The following is a 20889-nucleotide window of genomic DNA, read 5'->3' on the forward strand; positions in this document are numbered from 1 at the left end:
GGATGCCTGCCTTCATCCCATTAGTCTTGGTATTTTGTCAGTGTGAGAGATGAGCTTTTTGGTTATTAATGGCTCATCTCTCACCCTACAGAGTAGAGTAGTAAATCTACTTTTATTTCCAAATCGCCTTTGGCTAATATGGGACAACAACGGTTATCTCAATTTCTTTGGTTTTTATCATTTATTCAAAGGCCAAACTTATCCTACAAAGAGTGGCAAACTAATAAACTAACTACCATCATAATTCATTGAGCACCTACTATACATCAGTCACTGTACTGGACAATTTGCCCATTTTGTTTTTTTCCCTTAAACTACACGATATTAAAATATATATTAATGCCATTTTACAGTTGAAGCTAAAAAAAATTAAGTTATTTGCCCAAGGCCCAAGCAGGAGAGAGCTAGGATTCAAATGAGATCTGCCGTACACTTAAGCCTACACTCTTTCTAGTACATTATATCACCTCCCTAGTCACAGAGAGTTATAAGTAGAAGAATTGTCTGGTCTACTCATTTTATTTCAAATGAAAATAAAAAGGTAAAATACTTCCTTTTCCATCTATTTTACTTATTTAGTAAAGAGTAGATGGCCACAGGCAATCTTCTCTAAACGTTTCTGCTTACCCCTTCTCTTAATATGACAACCAGAAAAATACTGGTACCTAACCAGAAAATTATTATTAGATGCTGTAAGAATTAGTGCAGATGCTTATGTAGTAATGTATTCCTAATAGTGTTGACCACCATTATTTCTATACACAAAACCTAATAGTCTTCATTGCACAGTTGATTTACTGAACTGACAAGCACTTAAATTCTAGAATTGTGAAGTCAGGATTTTAAGACTAGAACTAAATTATTTAATAGAGAATAGAAGAAAAAGTCATTTACTTAGAAATCCCACGCATATATTTTCATCTTACATTTCTCATAGCAGAAAGTACAAAATGTATATTCATTTTTCCATAATACCTAACAAGAAGAAATGCTTATTTCTTTTAAAATACTAAGACTACTCACTAAAATCAGTACCTGAAAAACTTTCAATATTTGTTAATACTGAAAAAAAGTTCACATATGTTGCCACTTCTTAAGAATGAAGGAGACCTGACTTCCTGTTTCTGTTGTTAATCTGCATCATGTTAGAAAGAAGGAACAGGCAGGGGTTCCAGGAAGGTGTGATGACTCTGAATTCGGTTTAGAAGCTGCTGTGCCACCGGTTTGAATTCTGTTTCCCAATGTAGTTTGTGATAGTTTTTTAGGTCTTGGTCAAAACTCCCATTCAGTGCTAGTTCTTCATCTGTATCAGAAAAATTAACATTACAGCAATTATTTAGAAACATAATCCTACTGAATTAAGTTTAATTTTTGATGGCATGAGTTAAACTCATCCTGGATCATCTCTAATTCCAACAAGGCTTTTTTTTTTTTTATGGGAGTAGTTCTTTAACTCTTTTCTGTTCTTTACAAAACTTTTAAGTAAGTATAGGTTAGTCTCTTAATTTAAAAAAGATAATAATCTTCTCAAAAAAAAATCCTAGATTGACTTGAGCTCTTACTTCAATTTATCCCTAACGTTTACATGTAAGTCTACATCCAAAAGTCAGATCACAATTCCTCAGAATAAACAAAGTATTAATAGTTTATTTCCTCATCTGCACATTAGAAAAGTTAATTACTTCAGTGGTTAACAGATATAAAAGAAGTTAGGAAATCTTTGGGGAAAGTAGCACAGCTGAATTTGACACTGTAAACTTGATTAAAAATCAAATTGCTCATTTCAGAGCAAGCCAGACATACTTCTTTGAAAAGACAACCCCTCTCCCTGCCACCTTATGCTCTCACCAATAAAAGTGAAAAGTGGGAGACTGAGAATCCTAAGGAGTATCAGAATCCCAAGTGAGTCCATGGATAATGCAGAAAAGCACTTGTAAAAAAAAAAATGCAATATTACAACCTTGATTTGCTTCTTTTTTTTTTTTTTTTTTTTTGCGGTACGCGGGCCTCTCACTGTTGTGGCCTCTCCCATTGCGGAGCACAGGCTCCAGACACGCAGGCTCAGCGGCCATGGCTCACGGGCCTAGGCGCTCCACGGCATGTGGGATCTTCCCAGACCGGGGCACGAACCCATGTCCCCTGCATCGGCAGGCGGACTCTCAACCACTGCGCCACCAGGGAAGCCCTTGATTTGCTTCTTAATCCAAGGGCACTCTGAATTCTGTGAATGTCATAAGTATATCCAACCCACGTAGGAAGACAAATGGCTACTGAGGTTTCTGCACCGACCTGCCACTGCATTTTTCTTTGTTTATATTGGACCCCATGTGAAGGACTTCAGGACAATGCACTGGCCTGCCAGTCAGAAGGTTGCTCTGCTACTTCCTAGGTCTGAGGCCTTCTTAAGTGGTAACCACTAAGTCCTAAAGTGACCACAAATATTGCTACTTGCATAATTCGCAAACTTTTTTCACAAGGCCAATTAAAATCCTACCATAAAATGCTTCATTAGTGTTTACATCGCATTTTCTACCCTGAATATTTTCAGTACACAGAGTGTACTTTGGCACTATTGGTGTTAGTGTCACCATCCAGGATGAGATAAGTCTGGAATCCCAGTCTGTACCTTCCCCTCCTCTCCTCCAGCCAAGTGGACAGCTATGCAGCTCTGAGATAAGTTCCGGGCAGACACACACACTTCAGCGAGGCTCTCCATGGAGACCCCTGTAAGCAAACCTGGCTCTCCCCACCCATTTGATAATCAGGGCCTTGAAAGAAAGAGAATACAGATGGTGTTCAATGCCTTCAAAGTCCTTCACGTTGGGCTACTTCCAAACAAAAGGAGTCTGTGAGACTCTGAGTGCTTTTGAATTTCTAGATCTTCTTCCTGCTCACTCTTCTCCAGATTTTCTGAGCACTAAACTTTCATTAAAAATGAATTCTCTTGTTTCATGCCCTTCTTACCCAAGCAGCTTAGGGCTGAGGGCTGCCCAGGCACCCCACAGTCCTTTCCTCTGCCCAGGGCTTTTGGTTGGATTTGATGGTTTTAGCCAAGTCACTATTTTAGTGTTTTAGGGTTTTTTAATCTAACGTCAAGACTATGTTACTTTTCTTGAGGCTTAGCACATAATTAGTTAATCTACACTCAGACCCTATTAATTGTAAATTGGGTTAGGCAAGATAACAAAAGTGGCCAAATACCTATAGGTAAGATAAAAGCAGTCTCAAGTTTCAAAGTAAATACAGCAAATGCCTAAAATGTGTCATATTGCACTAGGTATTAAATTTTGGAACTTGTACTGCAAAGAATAGCAGAGGCTAATCCAAGAAAAATTTAGGTCTATGATTTTCAAACTTTTTTTTTTACTGTGACCTAAGAAGTCCATATTACATGATGACTATATATGCACACTTAAATATTCATATACAAATAGCAAATGTTTCACAATAGAATACTTGCTTTACTTATTTAACTTATTTATATATTACTACATGTACTATATATTTTTTTAAATAAATTTATTTATTTATTTTTGGCTGCGCTGGGTCTTTGTTGCTGTGTGTGGGCTTTTTCTAGTTGCAGTGAGCGGGGGCTACTCATTGCAGTGGCTTCTCTTGTTGTGAAGCACAGGCTCTAGGCGCACGGACTTCAGCAGTTGTGGCATGTGGGCTCAGTAGTTGTGGCTCGCGGGCTCTAGAGGTAGGTCCAGTAGTTGTGGCGCACGGGCTTAGTTGCCCTCCAGCATGTGGGATCTTCCTGGACCAGGGATCGAACCCATGTCCCCTACATTGGCAGGAGGATTCTCAACCACTGCACCACCAGGGAAGCCCCATGTACTATATTCTGATATTCTGTTTCTTTGCTACTTCATTTTTTAAAGATGCTGGTCACAGTGTGAAAAGTGCTGATTTAGATAACAAATTATTCTTAAACTTTCTTTGTGCACAACATACTTCCAAATACTAGAATTTTAGGTAAGATATTAGAAAGGATTAAAGGACTCAAAACAAGTTTGTCAGTGACCATTATAACACAATCTCTATCTATTACAGTTGAAGGATCCTGCAGCAGCAATAAAAGCTTCCTCTACTCACTGCACCATTTCCTAGCTTGCTGTTCAGCACCAGGTGGCTCTTGAAGGTTCGATTATTGTTGTGACTATTAGAAGGCACAGTCCTTACATGTTCCAGAAGCACCTGATGGCTCTTTGGCATGGCCTTGGTGGTGTGATCCTCTAACTTGAACACTGGGTCCCCCTCTACCCCGTCATATAACCTAGGTGCTAAGTTCCACATACCACAGACGAACGTAAAATAACCTAGTGTCGTTTACATTCACGATAACAAACTGCACACACTAATCACCATTTTCAGGCAATCCTGAGAGAAGCTCACAGTAGCCTAGTGGGCCAGGGCACACCACTTAAGAACTTCAAGATAAACACATTGCTAATGAGTTTATAAGAAGCGGCCGCAGTACATCAGGAAGTTTCAGACAACATTCTTTTTAAGCCACTTTTCTAAAAGACTGTCAACATCCCAACCACATTGAGGACCATTACTTTCTTTTTCCAGTTCCCCATCAAGAAAAAGTTGGTTAACTTATTACATTGCTTTATCAATTACCCTACCATTATTTCTAAAAACAGTGCTCACACTTCAGTGTGGGACTTTTGTGATCTAACAGCTCATCCTGTTTTCAAAATGGCCTGTTTTTCAGCTCTTTTTGTAGAAGAGTTGAAATTTAAGTATACTCTCACTCATATATCAATTTCACCTGGTGCCACCCAACTGGCCAGACGCAGCTACAACCCTGTCAGAAGTAAGGGTCTGATGCCCACACCGTGGAGAGAAGAGCCAGCAAGCAGCCGGTCCTCCACAGTGTGATGACCTGGCTCCCTGATGCACTATGTTGATTTTTGTTCCCCATGCCTCTGTCCCCTTCCACGGCAGGGTAGGGTAAGGGTATACTATGTAATGGAACAGCAGAAAAACACAGGGGCTAGATGTTTACTTTCAGATGAAGAGCCCTGGCCTTGCTACAGTATGATCTTACACAAGTCACCTAACCCTCCTAGACCTACCTACCTCATCTGTCACCTAGCTGATGACCTTAGAGAGATCTTACAAGGATAGAATGAACGTGCTTTTAAAAGTATACAGCACTATTAAAGATACCACTCTTGTCAGTTAATCCACAAGCATCAAGAACCTGCTTTGCACAAGGCAATATCCTTCCCCCAAAGTGTCTCCACCGGAGTGGGGAAAAAGAGATAAAAGTTACAAAACAATAATACAGAACAAGTTACACAGCTCATGATTAATTGCTATATAAGTAGTATAGATTTCTTATGACCGTGGGCTTGAAAAGCTCATGGGAAGGGCCTGCAAGGGCCGGCAGCATTGGGCCAGGTAGGTAAGGGATACGGCACGAGCAAAGGTACAAGGTTAGGGAAGCACGCGAAGCCCAACCCGGCTGTAGGGAAGGTTGGGGGAGGGAAGAGGTAGGAACAGGCCCGTTACAGTCGAGTGTCCGCCCGGTGTGCTGCCCCTTGCCGCGCAGCCGGCCGTGCCCACATCCCTTCAAGGTGCCACACGGCCCCACCATTTTGTTATATATCATTGACTGCCCCAGACTTAGGTGCCAAAGCAAACCACAGACAGCCTGTGGTCGAGGCAGCTGCTGCCTGAGGCACGAAAGCCCGACACCGCAGGAGAGTGACTCACGGAACCAGTCACATCTCCCCAGTGGGACACAGAAAGTCATGCCAACAACAGAGGAGACAGAGTCCCACTCACGGAGCGCGGCAAGAAGAAGACTCAAGGCAGCTGAAGCCACGGCCATGCAGGAGCCTAGAGGGAACGAGGGGGAGGAAGGGCTTTTCCTACAAGAGCTGACAGAGCACGGCTGGGTCTCAGCAGGGTGGAGCAGATGACGCCCGCTACTGAGGGGGCCACTGGGGGGTCTCTGGTTCCACCTGGAACAACCTTCCTGGTCCTGAGTGCCTGTCCAGCAGGCTCTGGGCAATGCGCTTGTTTCCCAGCTTCCTTCTTCCCCAGACATCCTCACCTTCAACTCCTTCATTAACCAGGGCAGAGGTTCTCAGTGCTGCCTGAAGAGCAGACTCACCTGTGGAACTTTTTAATGGTGCAGATAATCAGCCTCCCACCCAGAGCTCCCGAATCAATTCCGGGGGATGGGGCCAGGACAAGTGTTTTGTTGTTGTTGTTTTTGTTTTTTAATTCCACAGCTGATTCCAATGTTCTGCCACAGTTGAGAACTGAATTAAGGCAAGTTGAGCAGGCTTCTGCTCCTGGCAACCTGAGAAAGCTTCACGTCCACGGAGCAGACTGTGAGCCTCAATGATTTAAAGTCACGCTCATTTTTCCTACTCTTATGCAAAATTTTATTTACCTGGAAAAAAGCAAATTTCACATCAACCTAGCACACCCGATTCTTTCAAATAGCTTCAGGTTCCGAGTTCCTGTTTAATAACATGTCGTTACGACACAGCGTTTATGAAGCACTTTCACAACCGTGATTTGAGGCCTTGCTGTCTGTCAGGCTCTGGTATCAGGTTCTTTGTACAGGTCTGCTCATTTATTAGCCTTACAGGTCTGCAAAGTGGACATCAATCATCCCCATCTTAGACATGAGAAATATAAGCTCAGAGAGGTTAAGCCCAAGGTTAAAAGCTTGATAAAGCGAGGCCTTAACTCAGAATTGTCTGACTACAGCCTTCTGGTCTTCCTGGAGTGTTCTTAGGATGCTTGTTTGATTTTCACGACTCTCTGCAACAGGGCAGGGATATCACGTCCCCATTTTACAGACGAAAAGACGGGTTCTGAGAGATTCTCCTGTCGAGTCACCCCCCCCCCCCGAGAGAGGCTGGATTTGAATCCACAGCCTCTGAGTCAAACCGAGTCTTTCCACACGGCCTTGCTGATCCAGCACAGTGCCTAGGCAATGGTAGGGACACCTCCGTTTTGGAAAAGAGATTATTTAAACACTCAAATTCATTTACTGACCCAAACCACTGCTGTTAGACCTAACCCAGGATGAAAAAATTATCCTAAAAATAGAAATTTTTCAAGGTAAGACACTCTCATCTTTCCTTTGGTTTGCATCAGTGATTTCCCACCGTTCAATGTAGGGCCCCACTGTAATGTCACATAGTTTCACAGACCCTCCCTCACATAATTAACATAGATGCTAATGAACACGTACGGGTTCATGAAAAGCGTGACTTAATTCAGAGTAGCTTTCAGCTGTATTTCTCAATTACGACAATGTCTATATACTTTTTAAACAACAGCAATACATTTATGCCTAGATCTTCTATTTATGCAGTTTACAGAAAATGCAAACAAGGGGGAAAAGCCACAGAAGAAATCATGACATCAGGCAATGAGTTAAAAGTCCTTGCATCCCACTGTAAATAACATTCAGCCTCTTCCAGAGAGCTCCAAATTATAATCATCTTTAACATGCTCTTGTTATTTATAGAAACAAAGCCACCCAAATGCCTACCAATCTTTACCCATACAGGTCACAGAAAACAATTTTTTCTCATTTTGATAAAGCTCACAGTCAGGGTCTTACCTAAAAACGATGAGAGCAGGACTAAGAGTGTGTTGGCGGCCTCATCTCCAAAGCATGACGAAGCACTGGTGATATTTTCACTGAAGTTCCATAAAGTTTTGCACACCAAGCAGGCCAGCTGCCAATCAGTGGGACCAAAATCCCTTAAACAATCCACTAACCTGAGTTAATAAAAGTCAAATTGAGAAGTTATTAGGACAGGATCTCTTTAATTTTTATATTTTTAACATGATGCTTAACTTTCTGTGATATTTCATATGCATTATATATAATTCAGTGTTATTAAAATTAATTTCATATCTACAAATTTAAGCAGCTCTAAAGTAGCAATAACCTACTTCTGAATTATTTTAAACATCCAATGGAACCTAAATCCCCTCTTTAGCCCTAGCTTGGCACTTCCAAATGTTGAAATACCTCTGCCTGGGAGAAGTGAGGAGAGGGACCCAAGCTCCCCGGAATACTATGTCCTCTGAATCCTGACAGAGTCAGGACTCCATGCCTTGAACTTACTTTTTAATGCCACCTCCTTCTTTTAGGATGACACGCTTGTCTTTATCCACGGTGAGGTTTAGAAGAACACCACAGGCAGAAAAGCAAATATCCTGACGCTTAGCATCCAGCAGAGCAATCATGAACTTGTGAACTGGGAGGGCAGAGAACGAATGCAGGCCAGTAAAGCTCAGGGGCCCCAGCTGTGTTTCATTTCTCAAATGACAAAGGGGAAATGGGGAGCAGCTTGCAAAACTGGAAACCCTGCTCGGGGACTCGGTCCACTCTTCCTAAGTGGACTTCACCCACTGCTCAGAAGCACCTTCCCCAACATCCACCACTTCAGAACCTGCTCCCCGCCCCCCAGGCCCCCTGTCCCCTGATATTGCTGTATCTGCCGCAGGCATCAGCTCCCCCTCCCAGGCAGTGGTAGAGCCCCCGCCCATGGAGAGGAGGGAACCACGGGCCTTCCAATCACACAGGTGCCATTCATTTCATCTCTACACAGGTGCCATTCATTTCATCTCTAACTTCTGGTTGTTCTCCAGGGCCCTTATGAACCTCCAGCAGCAACTTTGTTTAAATACACAGCCCTGGGAGAGGGGAGCACAGGCTCCAGTGGAGATCTTCCTGGAAGTCTTCCAGAGCCACAGTTTGTAAGAGAAGACTCACGCAGACCGCAGGAAACAAGCCTGTAGTGAGGCCGGACTTCCAGGGTAGGGGATGTCTCGTATCAGGACAGGCTCCCAGCCTTCCCTTACTCCTAGAAATGGAACTGTTTGTCCTGTCTTCTCATCCCCCAGCAGGGGCTCGGCAAAGGGTTGGGGGAGAATGAATAAGGTGTGTGCTCTGTTCTACTGCTCACCTGAGAGGTGGCCACCCTGTGCTGACCTTGGCCTACTGATGTGTCACACAGTGAGCTTGGCAAAGGCTGCATCACATGTAAGTGTGTTTTTAAGAGTCTAAAGAATATACACTAGGGCTTCCCTGGTGGCGCAGTGGTTGAGAGTCCGCCTGCCGATGCAGGGGACGCGGGTTCATGCCCCGGTCCGGGAAGATCCCACATGCCGCGGAGCGGCTGGGCCCGTGAGCCATGGCCGCTGAGCCTGGGCGTCCGGAGCCTGTGCTCCGCAACGGGAGAGGCCACAACAGTGAGAGGCGCGCGTACCGCAAAAAAAAAAAAAAAAAAAAAAAAAAAGAATATACACTAAAATGTTAACAGTTATCTCTGGGGTAGTGTTTTTTTTAATCTGTATTATCCAAAGTTTCTATCACGAACATAAATAATTAGGTATTTTTTACCGTTTTTACATGAAATATTTAAGACATACAAACAGTATGTTTAGTATACACTCTTGTGTACCTGCTACCCAGTTTAAGAAATAAAACATTACAGATTCAATTTTATATTTGGGGGCAACCATTCAAATGTAACTTTGTCTTAAATGTGGAGTTTATCATTTCCAACTACATTTATACCCTATTCCATTACCATGTGAGTATTACATAAATAATATCCAAGGCTGTTTTGCAGGTTTTAAAACTATCTTAATGGCATTATTTCATATATGTCCTCCGATTACTAGCCTTTTTGCTCCTATATTACACGTTTGAGGTTGACGCAGGGTGATACATGAACTTCTAGCTCATTTATTTTCATTTCTGTAGAAGCTTGGTTGCATGAATATACTGTAATGTATTTATCCTCTTACCTGTCGATGGACATTTAGGTTATTTCCAGTTTTCACTATTACAAGCAGTACTATAATAGACATTCCAGTACATGATGGAGAATGTCTTTTGAGTCCATTCCCATGGACAGAAATGATGTGTACAGATTACTTGTTTCTCTTAAACACACGCACACGCACACACACACAGGCACACATGCGCCATCTCAAAACTCAGAAGACCACTTGTGAAGGAGAGGGAAACGCTAAGAACACAGCCTAGGTCCGTCTTGGCATCCTGAGCTGAGAGCCTTACGGATGGACGGAACAGAATGTGAGGCATCACTTGTCCCAAAGCAGAAACAAGTATCACGTTGTCATGACCCAAGCTGCAAAACCGCTCAGCTGTTTATTGGCAAGACATGCCTGTTGATGAATGTGAGTGTCATTAACTCACCATTTTTCTGCACAATGAAATCACAGATGTCATGGTCCTGGGAGAGATTTCCAAAAACGCGCACAGCCTCCAGGATTCCATCCATGTTGTGACTCACAAGGAGCTTTAAGAGCACTGGGTTTTGTGACCAGAGAAATAAAATTAGTGAACTTAAGTTTCAATTTAAAGACTACTAGAAACCAATATCATGCTAAATACTGATAATTTTCAAATTAAAAATGATAATAAAATTCCAACTATAGGGGACTTTAGCCAGAACTAAGAAACTAATGTGTCCCCATATTCAACTTTCTTAGAATTAAATCAGGCTCTTAGATAGTAGCACCAGAAATCAGAAAATATAAATGCCTCCAGTTCTGTGTTTAGTTAGTAAAGTCAAAACCTTAAATGAACATGCATCTACCCAAACCCGACTCTGAACCTTACATTCAGCAATATATAGCTTTTTGTCTTGAATTATGGAATTCTTCACTTGGTAGTAAGATAAGTTGTTGATCGCTGCCGTAGTGTTGATCACCAGCTCCTCACAATCATCAATGGACTTAGATTCTGAAATAAAGTGAGGACAAGGGTGTCAAAGACTCACTGCAGGGCAGAAACCACAACATCCTCACTGCAACCCCAGCAGTGGCAGGGACAAGCCGTTGTCCCAGGCAAGGGCTGTGTGAGGGCAGTGTTTGCCCTCACTGTTTGCTGCTTTATTTCCCATGACTCCTCCTGCAGGGAAATGCGCCAAAGGCAGGGGACCACTCTGGGCCAGGGTTTGGAACACTCTAAGCTCAGTCCCTCCAGCCAAGGGTCTGGAAACGTCGGGCTGATCTAGTTCCTGTGTACAAAGGTGCCAACACCACTGAGCAGAGCTTGTTTGCCCTGACCCAGAGGTCCCCCGGGCCCCCCACCCTGGACGTCTGTTCCCCAGACCTGCCCCCCTCCCAAAAGAATGGCCCTCAGGTCATAATCCATCTACAACTCCTATCAACGCTGCCTTCGAAACACGCAGTCTGATCGCCTCTCAACTCCTCTGCTACCACCTAGTCCATCTTTCACCTCCTTACTGGCTTCTCTTCTTCTGCCTTTGCCTCTCTGAGCCTGTCCTCAACATGGTGGTCCTTTAAAATTCACTCACATAACACCACTCATCTCATCCAGCCCACAGGCCTGACCCAGCTGCCCCAGTCCTTACCTCCCTGGCCTCATTTGCTGCTCCAGCCCCCAGCTCCCCCCATCCCCATGCCAACCTCACCAGTCTTCTTGCTCTTTTTGAGCATGTCAGCCCGATCCTGCCCAAGAATCTCTGCACTGATAGTCCCCCTGTCTGGCATATTCCTTCCTCCAGTTATACAGGCTCACTCCTCATGTCCTTTGGGCTGTTGCTTAGCTGTCACCTTATTGGACATACTTTCCTCAGCCACCCTATATAAAATAGCACTGTTACTCACTTTCCTCTCCCCCTCTTCTCTGTAACACATGTGACCACCTGACTTGTTATGTGTTTAATGTCTGTCTTCCAGCTCTAAGGTGTAAGCTCCACAAGACTAGGGACTTCTTTTATTCATCACTGCATTCCCAGCATCTAGAACAGTGTCTGCACAGAGCGGTGCTCAATAGATAACTAATAAGAACCTACTGTACAGCACAGGGAACTCTACTCAATACTCTGTAATGACCTACATGGAAAAGGAATCTAAAAAAGAGTGGATGTGTGCATATATATAAACACAATATTGTAAATTAACTATACTCCAATAAAAATTTTAAAAAAGAAAAGAAATCATTCCCTCTGGAATTCCCCCCGGAAATATCGACTAACAAAACAGAAAACTGTAGCATTTCAGTGTCTTGGGGTGGATCAGAATAAAGCCTAGATGATAAATTTTTGAAGCAAAATAATAATAAACTTCATTGTTGAAAAAAAATAAGTGTTTGCTGAATGCAAGAATGAATGAATGAATGAACCTTTAGCTTAGCACATAAGACCCTTAGTTATTTTGTCCCTGCCTTCCACTCAGCCTCCAGACTCATCTCCTGGTGACTGAGACCACAGTGCAGAGAAGGGCAGATGCAGGGATGCCAGTCCGGAACCTCCTGTGGTGTTCCAGATGGCAAATAAAGCTGAGGCTGGGGTGACGGCGGAGATGGAACAGGGTAAGCCAGGCTGGAAAACTATTTAGGGAGGAAAACGGACAGTGTGTGGTGAAGACTAGATTGGGGGATGAGGGAGAGGAATCACTCAGGATGAGCTCTGGGTTTCTGGATTACATAATTGGATGGACGGCAATCCCATACTCTGAATTAATGGGAAGAAAGGCCAGGTGGAGGAAAGGTCATGAGTTAGACATCTTGAGGTGCTTCTCAAGTACCCACAGTTGATGAGATTAGGTAAGGCAGGTGGACATACGGGTCTGGGAGTCAGAGGAAAACGCCAGGAGTCTGGTTATACTAAACTAGCTATAGCAGCCTCTGCCTCTCACCTCTGACCCTGCACACGCCCCCTCCACTTCACCCCCCGCCCTGCCCCGTGCCTGGAGTACATTCGCCCCCCTCTCCACCCAGGCATCGGTCACCGCCTGACTGGGAAGCCCTTCCCCAGCCTGGGAGGGAATAACCTCAGTGCCCACGCATGTCTTGGGCCCTGATTTGCCCACTGGGTTTTACTGGTTAAGAAGTGCCTTGTACCTCTTTTTTTAAAAAATTCAAGTATGGTTGATAAACAATATTACCTCAGGTATAGAACACAGTGATTCAATATTTTTACAAATTATACTCCATTTAAAGTTATTATAAAATACTGGCTATATTCCCTGCGCTGCATGATATATCCTCGTTGCTTATCTATTTTATACACAGTAGCTTGTACCTCAATCCCCTACCCCATCTTGCCCCTCCCCCTTGCCTCTGCCTACTGGTAACAACTAGTTCTCTATCTCTATGAGTCTATTTCTGTTTTGTTGTCTTCATTTGTTTGTTTTCTTTTTTTTGGATTCCACATATAAGTGAAATCATTACAGTATGTCTTTCTCTGTCTGACTTATTCACTTAGTATAACACCCTCTAGGTCCCTCTGTGTTGCTGCGAATGGCAAAATTTCATTCTTTTTTATGAGTAAGGAAGTGTCTTTTATCTCTTGTATGAAACCAAAGTTCCTCCGGGATAAGAGGGAGGCTGTGAGCTGAGCAGGAGTACTCTGCTGGCTCTTACATTCTCTGATTTAATTCTCCCTCCTTTCGGCCTTCTTTTCATTAAAGAGAATGACCTTTCTACAGTTTACTCTATTCAAAGGGAAATTCAGGCATTTGTTACGCTACAGAAAACACGTACTGGCCCTTCAGCCAGTGGTTCCTGCACCCACAGCAGCCAGCATGGGTCCAGTACCTGGCAGACACTCAATGAATACCTGGAGAAAGAAAGAATAAATGAGGCCCTAATTGCCTGGTTTGTTAGTTTAAATACATGGGAAGGGAATAAAGAAGAGAGTTATCTTGGACTTCAGTATGGATTCTACAGCAAGGAAATATCCTAGTGGCCTCAGGTTTCTAGGAGATCTGTAAAAAGATCCCAGGTGTTTTTGAGGGAGGCAAGGTAAAAGTAGGGACATAGGACCCCCAAAAGTATCCTCGCTTGCTTCGCTGCGACTCTGGAGCTGGAATCCTGATCTTCTACCTGCTGGCTGCGTGACCTTGTTCAAGTCATTTAAACTCCTTGGGCCTCAGTTTCCTTGTCGGCAAAGTGGGATAATAACTGCACCTACATTACAGATTTGTTACAAAGTTTAAATGCGTTAATACTTGTGAAGGGCTTATAAAAGTGCGTGGCACACTGTGGGTGCTAAATAAACATCTGTTAATGAACAGGAGGGCTGTCCAGAATGATGGCTCATGGGGAATGGCTTGAGTGAATGTCTAAAACTTAGCAAAGAGGAATTCTCATCCCTGGTTCCCTCCATCCCTGGACTGATGACAAAAGATCTTGGGCAGTGTCTAGGAATCTGTTTTTTTCTCTTGCCTTGGTAGGAGAATTTATTAGTTTGCCCAGAAAAAGGAATGTAGCTCTTATGTGTCACCACCCCGCTGTAGGACCTCACGTTTGGGAGCAGGGATAACGTCTGGCATCTGGGGCAAGAGGAGAGACATTCACAGCTACTAGGCATCTATCATGAACAGCACCAAGCACTTTCCATGCATTTAACCCCACAGAAGTTATTTATTAATAACGCTTTAAATGCACTTACATTTAAACCCACAATAATTAATACTCTAAAGGTGCACCTGCTTCAGTCAGCTCAGGCTGCCATAACAGAATGCCGTAAACTGAGTGGCTCAAACAACAGGAAATTATTTAACAGCTCTGGAGGCGAAAAGTCCAAGATCAGGGAGCCAGTATGGCTGGGTTCTGGTGAGGGCTCTTCCTGGCTTGCAGATGGCTGCGTTCTCTCTGTGCCCTCATCTAAACCTAATTATTTCCCAAATGCTCCATCTCCAAATACCATCACCCTGGGGGTTAGCGCTTCCACACATGAATTTGAGGGACACAGTTTAGTCCACAGCAGCCTCCTAATAGCCCATTTTCTCCTCCCAGATGAGAACATTGAGGCTTAGAGAAAAATACCTTGCCTGATTTCATAGAGCACACATGTGAATCCAGGTCTGCCTGACTCATCCATCCTGCTCTTTCCACAGCATCTTGCTGAGTGCCTATCAGAGCCAGTTGGGGCAATAATTTGCCTCCAAAGAGCATGAGGCACCCACCCAGCCCTCTGTAGCGGACTCATGAATATAAGAGAATCTGGAATTTGGAGATTCCACTCAGGCAGCAAATCGCTGCATCTGGGCGCTTGCTGAGAAGGCTGGTCCTTACTAGAAATATTTTTTATTTTAAAACACCCTCTGCAATGAGACTGGCCTCTGGAGGGGAGTCCTGGGGTACAAGCAACTCCTCTGTGAGGGGAGTAGGGCTGGGGAGAGGTGGAGGACAAGGTCCCTAGGGATGCCTTTCCCACGTGCCTGGGGGGAGGGTGCAGTGCAGCAAAGGTGTCAGGCTGGGAGGAGTGAGGACTAAGTGAGCACTGGGGACTATCAGGGCAACAGCTGCCTTGCCCTCAGGCAAGTGAGCAGGTCAGAGTCAAGCCAGCCCTGGCCTGCTTTCCAAAGCCACTACCAGGCTGGCTAAGGGAGGCAGGCGCTCTGAAGACCAGCTCCCTCTCCCAGGATCTGATCGCCCTTCTGCACTGATGCAGAGACTCCAGGTAGGAACCAGCAGAGACCAGTTTCGGGGGGCCTCGTAGGGCTCAGGACATTCGTCCCTGCAGCTGAGCTGCCAAGGGGAGGGTGCAGGCGTATGATCCTCTGTCAAGGTCACTTCACCCCACTACAGCTTTCCGTGGGAGGTCAAATCGTTCAGGAGATAAAACAGACAAGGGATCCCACTGCCTGCCCAAACAACTGCCCAGCATGGCAGGCTAGAGAGAAGGGTTTCTTCACTTGGGCTTAACCTCAGACGGCACTGAGCTCTAACATGCAGAGACTGAAGCATTCTCAAGTGAGACCTTCCACCACCCACATCAGGACCAGCCGGGGAGCTTTAAAAAATGCAGACTCCTGGGTTCCACACCTCACTTGATCAGTCACAACTTCTGAGGGTAGGGTGAAGAATCTGTGTCTTTCATAAGCTCCCTGCATGATTCTACGCACAAAGAAGTTTGAGAAGTACCAGATTTGAGTTTCACTGATCGCTTTAGAGCAAAAGAAAGAAAGTAGGCTATTCCCGAGTGACAGTAACCTCAAGAGGGTGCACTGGAGAGACCTCACATGGGAATACCCCAGTGACCAAGACAGAGCACCTACCCTCCCAGAGGACTTGGTGATGGAGGAACGGAGGGGACAGGCCCTAGCCTCCTAAGGACTCTAGCCAGGCCCCCCTGGTTAACCCTTTCAGCTCTGGCCAAATCTGCTTCTCAGCCTTTCTTCTGCCTCCAAAGCATCAGTTTCCTAGAAGTCAAACACAAATTATCCATTGTACCTTTAGTTCATAGGAAGAAATGTAATTTCTAAGCTCAGAAAATACATATAAGACCAGGAATTTTCTCACTTCACATGTGAATATTAATAATTGCAGGAAAATGAATCATGCAGAGCTTTATTTCTTGACTATCCACAGTGATGTGTCCAGGTGTCTAAGGGCAGGTCCTCAGGCTCTCCCCAGGTAGCTACAGTCAGGTGAAGCGATCTGGCCTGCCAGCAGATGAGAACCCACCGGGTGGGTTTCAGACACCTGCCAGCGCCTCACTAGCCAGAGAGGCTAAAGGTGATTCTCTGAGCAGTGGGTTTCAACATTTAAGGGGCAGAAGAATCAACTGGGAGCAGGGGAGTAGTTGAAATGCATATTTCAAGACCCTAAAACCATCCCTCAGGGGTAAAGCCTTTTTCTGGGTAAGACCAGAAACTAGAAAGGGTATTTTAATGAGCCCCATAGCTGACTCTGAGGCAGCTGGATCCCTGACTTCTGGGTGGAGAAGAATTGATCCTCCAGATGCAGAAGGATCATCAGAAGACAGGGAGATAGTATGGTCCAAGTGCTGGAAGTTTTGAGGTTGTTAGAGAAACTGAATTTCTGGAACAGCTCGATGCAGGTTTGCACAGACGGTTTAACGTGCCGTCAGCAGCTTGGAAGACAGTCCCACACTAAATGTGTAGGTTTTTGAGTTATCATGTGGAAGTGATTAAGTCACAAGGAAAGACCTCAGAATTTAATAATCCTTCCTTAAGACTAGCAACATGTAGGGACTTCCCTGGTGGTCCAGAAGCTAAGACTTGGAGCTCCCAATGCAGGGGGCCCGGGCTCGATCCCTAGTCAGGGAACTAAGATCCCAAGTGCAGCAACAAAGATCCTGCGTGCCTCGACTAAGACCCCGCAGAGCCAAATAAATAAATAAACATTAAAAACAACAACCAAAAAAAAAGGATCAGCAACATGCAGAGTAACCCTGTCACTTACTAACTTTGTGACCTCTAAAAGTCACTTTATCTCACTAAGCCCGTTTCCTCCTCTGTGAAATGGCTAAAATAACAACAACCTACTGTCGCACAGCTGCTGTGAGGTAACAGTTGTGAACATGCTTCTTAAACTGCGCAGCTATGATAGTGATCATTTTGTAATGTACAGAAATATCAAATCACTATGTTGTATACCTGGAACTAACATAACGTTTTCGGTCAATTATACCCCAGTTAAAAAATAAATAAAATAGGGCTTCCTTGGTGGCGCAGCGGTTGGGAGTCTGCCTGCCAACGCTGGGGACACGGGTTCGAGCCCTGGCCCGGGAGGGCCCCACATGCCGCAGAGCAGCTAGGCCCGTGCGCCACAACTGCTGAGCCTGAGCTCTGGGGCCCACGTGCCACGGCTGCTGGGGCCTGCACGCCTGGAGCCCGTGTTCCACAGCGGGAGAGGCCATGACGATGAGAGGCCCGCGCATCGCGGCAAGGGGTAGCCCCCGCTCGCCACAACTGGAGAGGGCCCGCGCAAGGCAACGAGGACCCAACAGAGCCAAAAATAAATAAATACATAAGTTTATTTTAAAAATTAAATAAGTAAATAAAATAAAAATAAATCACACAGCTCCACAACAAGGGAAGGCAGCTCCACTACACTCCCACACGCCAAAAGCTGGGCTCTGTGGCTCTGTCCTCTCAGCTTCCATGTTCTGGGCACCCCATGCTGCTGGCACTTTTCATAAGCTTCTTGTCTATACACCTGATATTCCTCCTCCACGTACCCTGAGTTCCCTGAAAGCAGATACCACCCTATACTTTTTTAAACATTGTGCTGGCCTGAGTGTTTGTGTTCCCCTCCAAATTCATATGTCGAAGCCCGACCCGCAACGTGACTATATTTGGAGATAGGGCCTGTGACGTGGTAAAAGTTAAATGAGGTCGTAAAGGTGGGGCCCTCATCCCACAGGGCTGGTGCCCTTAGAAGAAAAGGAGGAGACACCAGAGCTCTCTCTCCACCATGTGAGGACACAGCAAGAAGGTGGCCATAGACAAGCCAGAAAGAGGATTCCCACCAGACACCAACCCTGCTGGCACCTTGACCTCGGAATTCCAGCCTACAGACTGTGAGAAATAGATTTCTATTGTTTAAGCTACCCAGTCTGTGGTATTTTGTTATGGCATCCTGAGCAAACTAAGACAAACCTCTTTTAACATACAGCATAGGACCGATTATGCAGTGAAGACTCAATAAATGAGTGGCAAAGGGGCAAAGTTCAAAGATTACCCCAACACACCATTTTCATCAGGCATGAATGCTTCTTCCACAACAACACAATCTTTCAGAGTCTGGTAAGTAGTGGCGAAGTAGATCACTCTAGATGGCAGTCAATTTCCTTGCACACTAGTAGGCAGAGGTGCCCATGGGAAATGACAAGGCCTAAAAAGTGGAAGGGGGGTGCTATGGACTGAACTGTGCCCCTCCCAAATTTGTTTGTTGAAGCCCTCACCTCTAACGTGCCTGTATTTGGAGGTAGGGCTGTTAGGAGGTAATTAGGGTTAGATGGGTGAAGTCCTTATCCAATAGGATTGGTGGCATTAGAATAAGAGGAAGAGAGAGAGAAGGCAGCCGTCTATAAGCCAGGAAGAGAGGTCTCACCAGAACCAACCACACCGGCACCCTGATCTCAGACTTTCAGCCTCCAGATGTGTGAGAAAGTGTCTGTTGTTTGAGCCACCCAGCCTATGCTATTTTGTTGTGGCACCCTAAACAGACTGAGACAGGTTTGGGTGCCTAGCAGTGAGGTGCTACTGTAACAAATACCTAAAAGTATGGAGGTGGCTTTGGAACTGGGTAATGGGTAGAGGCTGGAGGAGTTCTGAGATGTATACAAGAAATACGGATGTTAAAGGTTGTGAAATAAAATTCATATTTTATGCCAAGACAAGAAAAATTTAAACATAGAACTTCTTCTCTGCTCTTTGGCCTCCTCTCTCCCCACACTGCGCTTTGTGTATCTGCCTTATGCATCGACCAAACCTCTCCCATCGGTAGGAATACCTGTTCAACCATAAAGAGCAACATTCTCCTAGCATCAAGACGACTCCCTCCTTAAAAGATAACATTCCTTCTTGATCTTGTAAGGGGTCACATGACCCACCAGGATGATGCTTAGATCTGGATTATGTAAACTGTCAATAACACATCTTTGACGTACAGCCTTCTGCCTCAAAAAAACTTATGTAACTGTGCCTTGATTTCTAACCAGTGGAACAGTTCTCAAAGCTTTCTGAGATGCTCTTCCTGGGTTATAATCCTCAAATTTGGCTCGAATAAAATTTTCCAATTCTTTCTTTGATCCACTGATTTTTTTTTTAATATAAACTTATTTATTTATTTATTTATTATTTTTGGCTGCGTTGAGTCTTCATTGCTGCACGCAGGCTTTCTCTAGTTGCAGCGAACGGGGGCTACTCTTTGTTACAGTGAGTGGGCTTCTCATTGCAGTGGCTTCTCTTGTTGCGGAGCAAGGGCTCTAGGCTCACAGGCTTCAGTAGTTGTGACACACGGGCTCAGTAGTTGTGGCACACAGGCTCTGCAGTTGTGGCTCGCGGGCCCTATAGCGCAGGCTCAGTAGTTGTGGCGCATGGGCTTAGCTGCTCCGCGGCATGTGGGATCTTCCCAGACCAGGGCTCGAACCTGTGTCCCCTGCGTTGGCAGGCGGATTCTTAACCACTGCACCACCAGGGAAGCCCTCTACTGATTAATTTTTTGTCAACAGGGTGATTCCGGCAAAAGCTCAAAGACAAGAGAGAGCTGGAGAGAAAGCTTCCATCTTCTTAGAGAACACAGAAATAATCATGAATACAATGCTGTTAGAAAGACGGACATTAAAGGCCACTCTGACAAAGTTTCAGATGGGAAGGAGGAACAGGTCCTTGGAAACTGCAGGAAAGACGATCCTTGTTATAAAGTGGCAAAGAATTTGTCTGAATTGTTTGTGTTCTAGTGTTTTGTGGAAGGTCTAGTTTGCGAGCAACGATACTGGGTATTTAGCTGAGAATTCCAAGCAAAGTGTTTAAGGAGAGGCTTGGCTCTTCCTGACTGCTTACAGTAACATATAAGAAGAGAGGGATGAACTGAAGAAGTTGTTAAGCAAAAGGAACTAGAACTTGAAGATTTGGAAAATTCTCAGCCTGTCCATATTGCAAGAAAGAAGAAAGCATGTGCTGGAAAGAATACCAAGGGTGTGGTTGGCCTATCACTCAGTAAAGAGTTTACGGGATTACGTGAGCAGAAACACTGCCAATTTGAACTGAAGCTAAGACAGGACCAAACGAAGGAAGGCTGTCAGACTCCTTGGATTTGACAGGACAGAGTGTACAGCTATTTGGCTGTGAATATGCACTATTCTTCTAGTAGAGAAGAGAATGTCCCCAGTGGTGATTCAGAGATCACCAGGGCCACTGCCTCAGTTTCAACAGGCCACACTGGCCTCCACCCCAAAGGTTTGAGGGCAAGACTGCCCTGCAGAGCCCTGGTGGCCTAACTGACAGAGCTGTGGAGGAAGGGCCACTGTCCCAGTGGGTCTGCAAGGCAAAGCATCTAACCAAAGAGGATTATTCTCAAGCCTTAAGGTCTGATGGGGGCTTCCCTGGTGGTGCAGTGGTTAAGAATCCGCC

The 20889-nt window shown here is 44.9% G+C and overlaps 1 protein-coding gene across 1 annotated transcript in view; it reads right to left on the reverse strand.

The window, feature by feature from the left end:
- Positions 1 to 1030: 1030 nt before the first annotated feature.
- The window catches only part of ARMC2 (armadillo repeat containing 2), a 188257-nt gene continuing 168398 nt past the window's right edge, over positions 1031 to 20889 (reverse strand). Inside the window, exons 15-19 of the mRNA XM_060167399.1 lie at positions 10649 to 10771; positions 10223 to 10336; positions 8117 to 8249; positions 7604 to 7764; positions 1031 to 1303 (exon numbers count right to left, since the gene is read on the reverse strand). Of these exons, the coding sequence (XP_060023382.1) occupies positions 1146 to 1303; positions 7604 to 7764; positions 8117 to 8249; positions 10223 to 10336; positions 10649 to 10771 (689 nt within the window). The 3' untranslated portion in view covers positions 1031 to 1145. The remainder of the gene's footprint in view (positions 1304 to 7603; positions 7765 to 8116; positions 8250 to 10222; positions 10337 to 10648; positions 10772 to 20889) is intronic.

The sequence above is a fragment of the Lagenorhynchus albirostris genome, chromosome 12 (genome assembly GCF_949774975.1).
Source record: "Lagenorhynchus albirostris chromosome 12, mLagAlb1.1, whole genome shotgun sequence".
Classification (NCBI taxonomy): Eukaryota; Metazoa; Chordata; class Mammalia; order Artiodactyla; family Delphinidae; genus Lagenorhynchus; species Lagenorhynchus albirostris.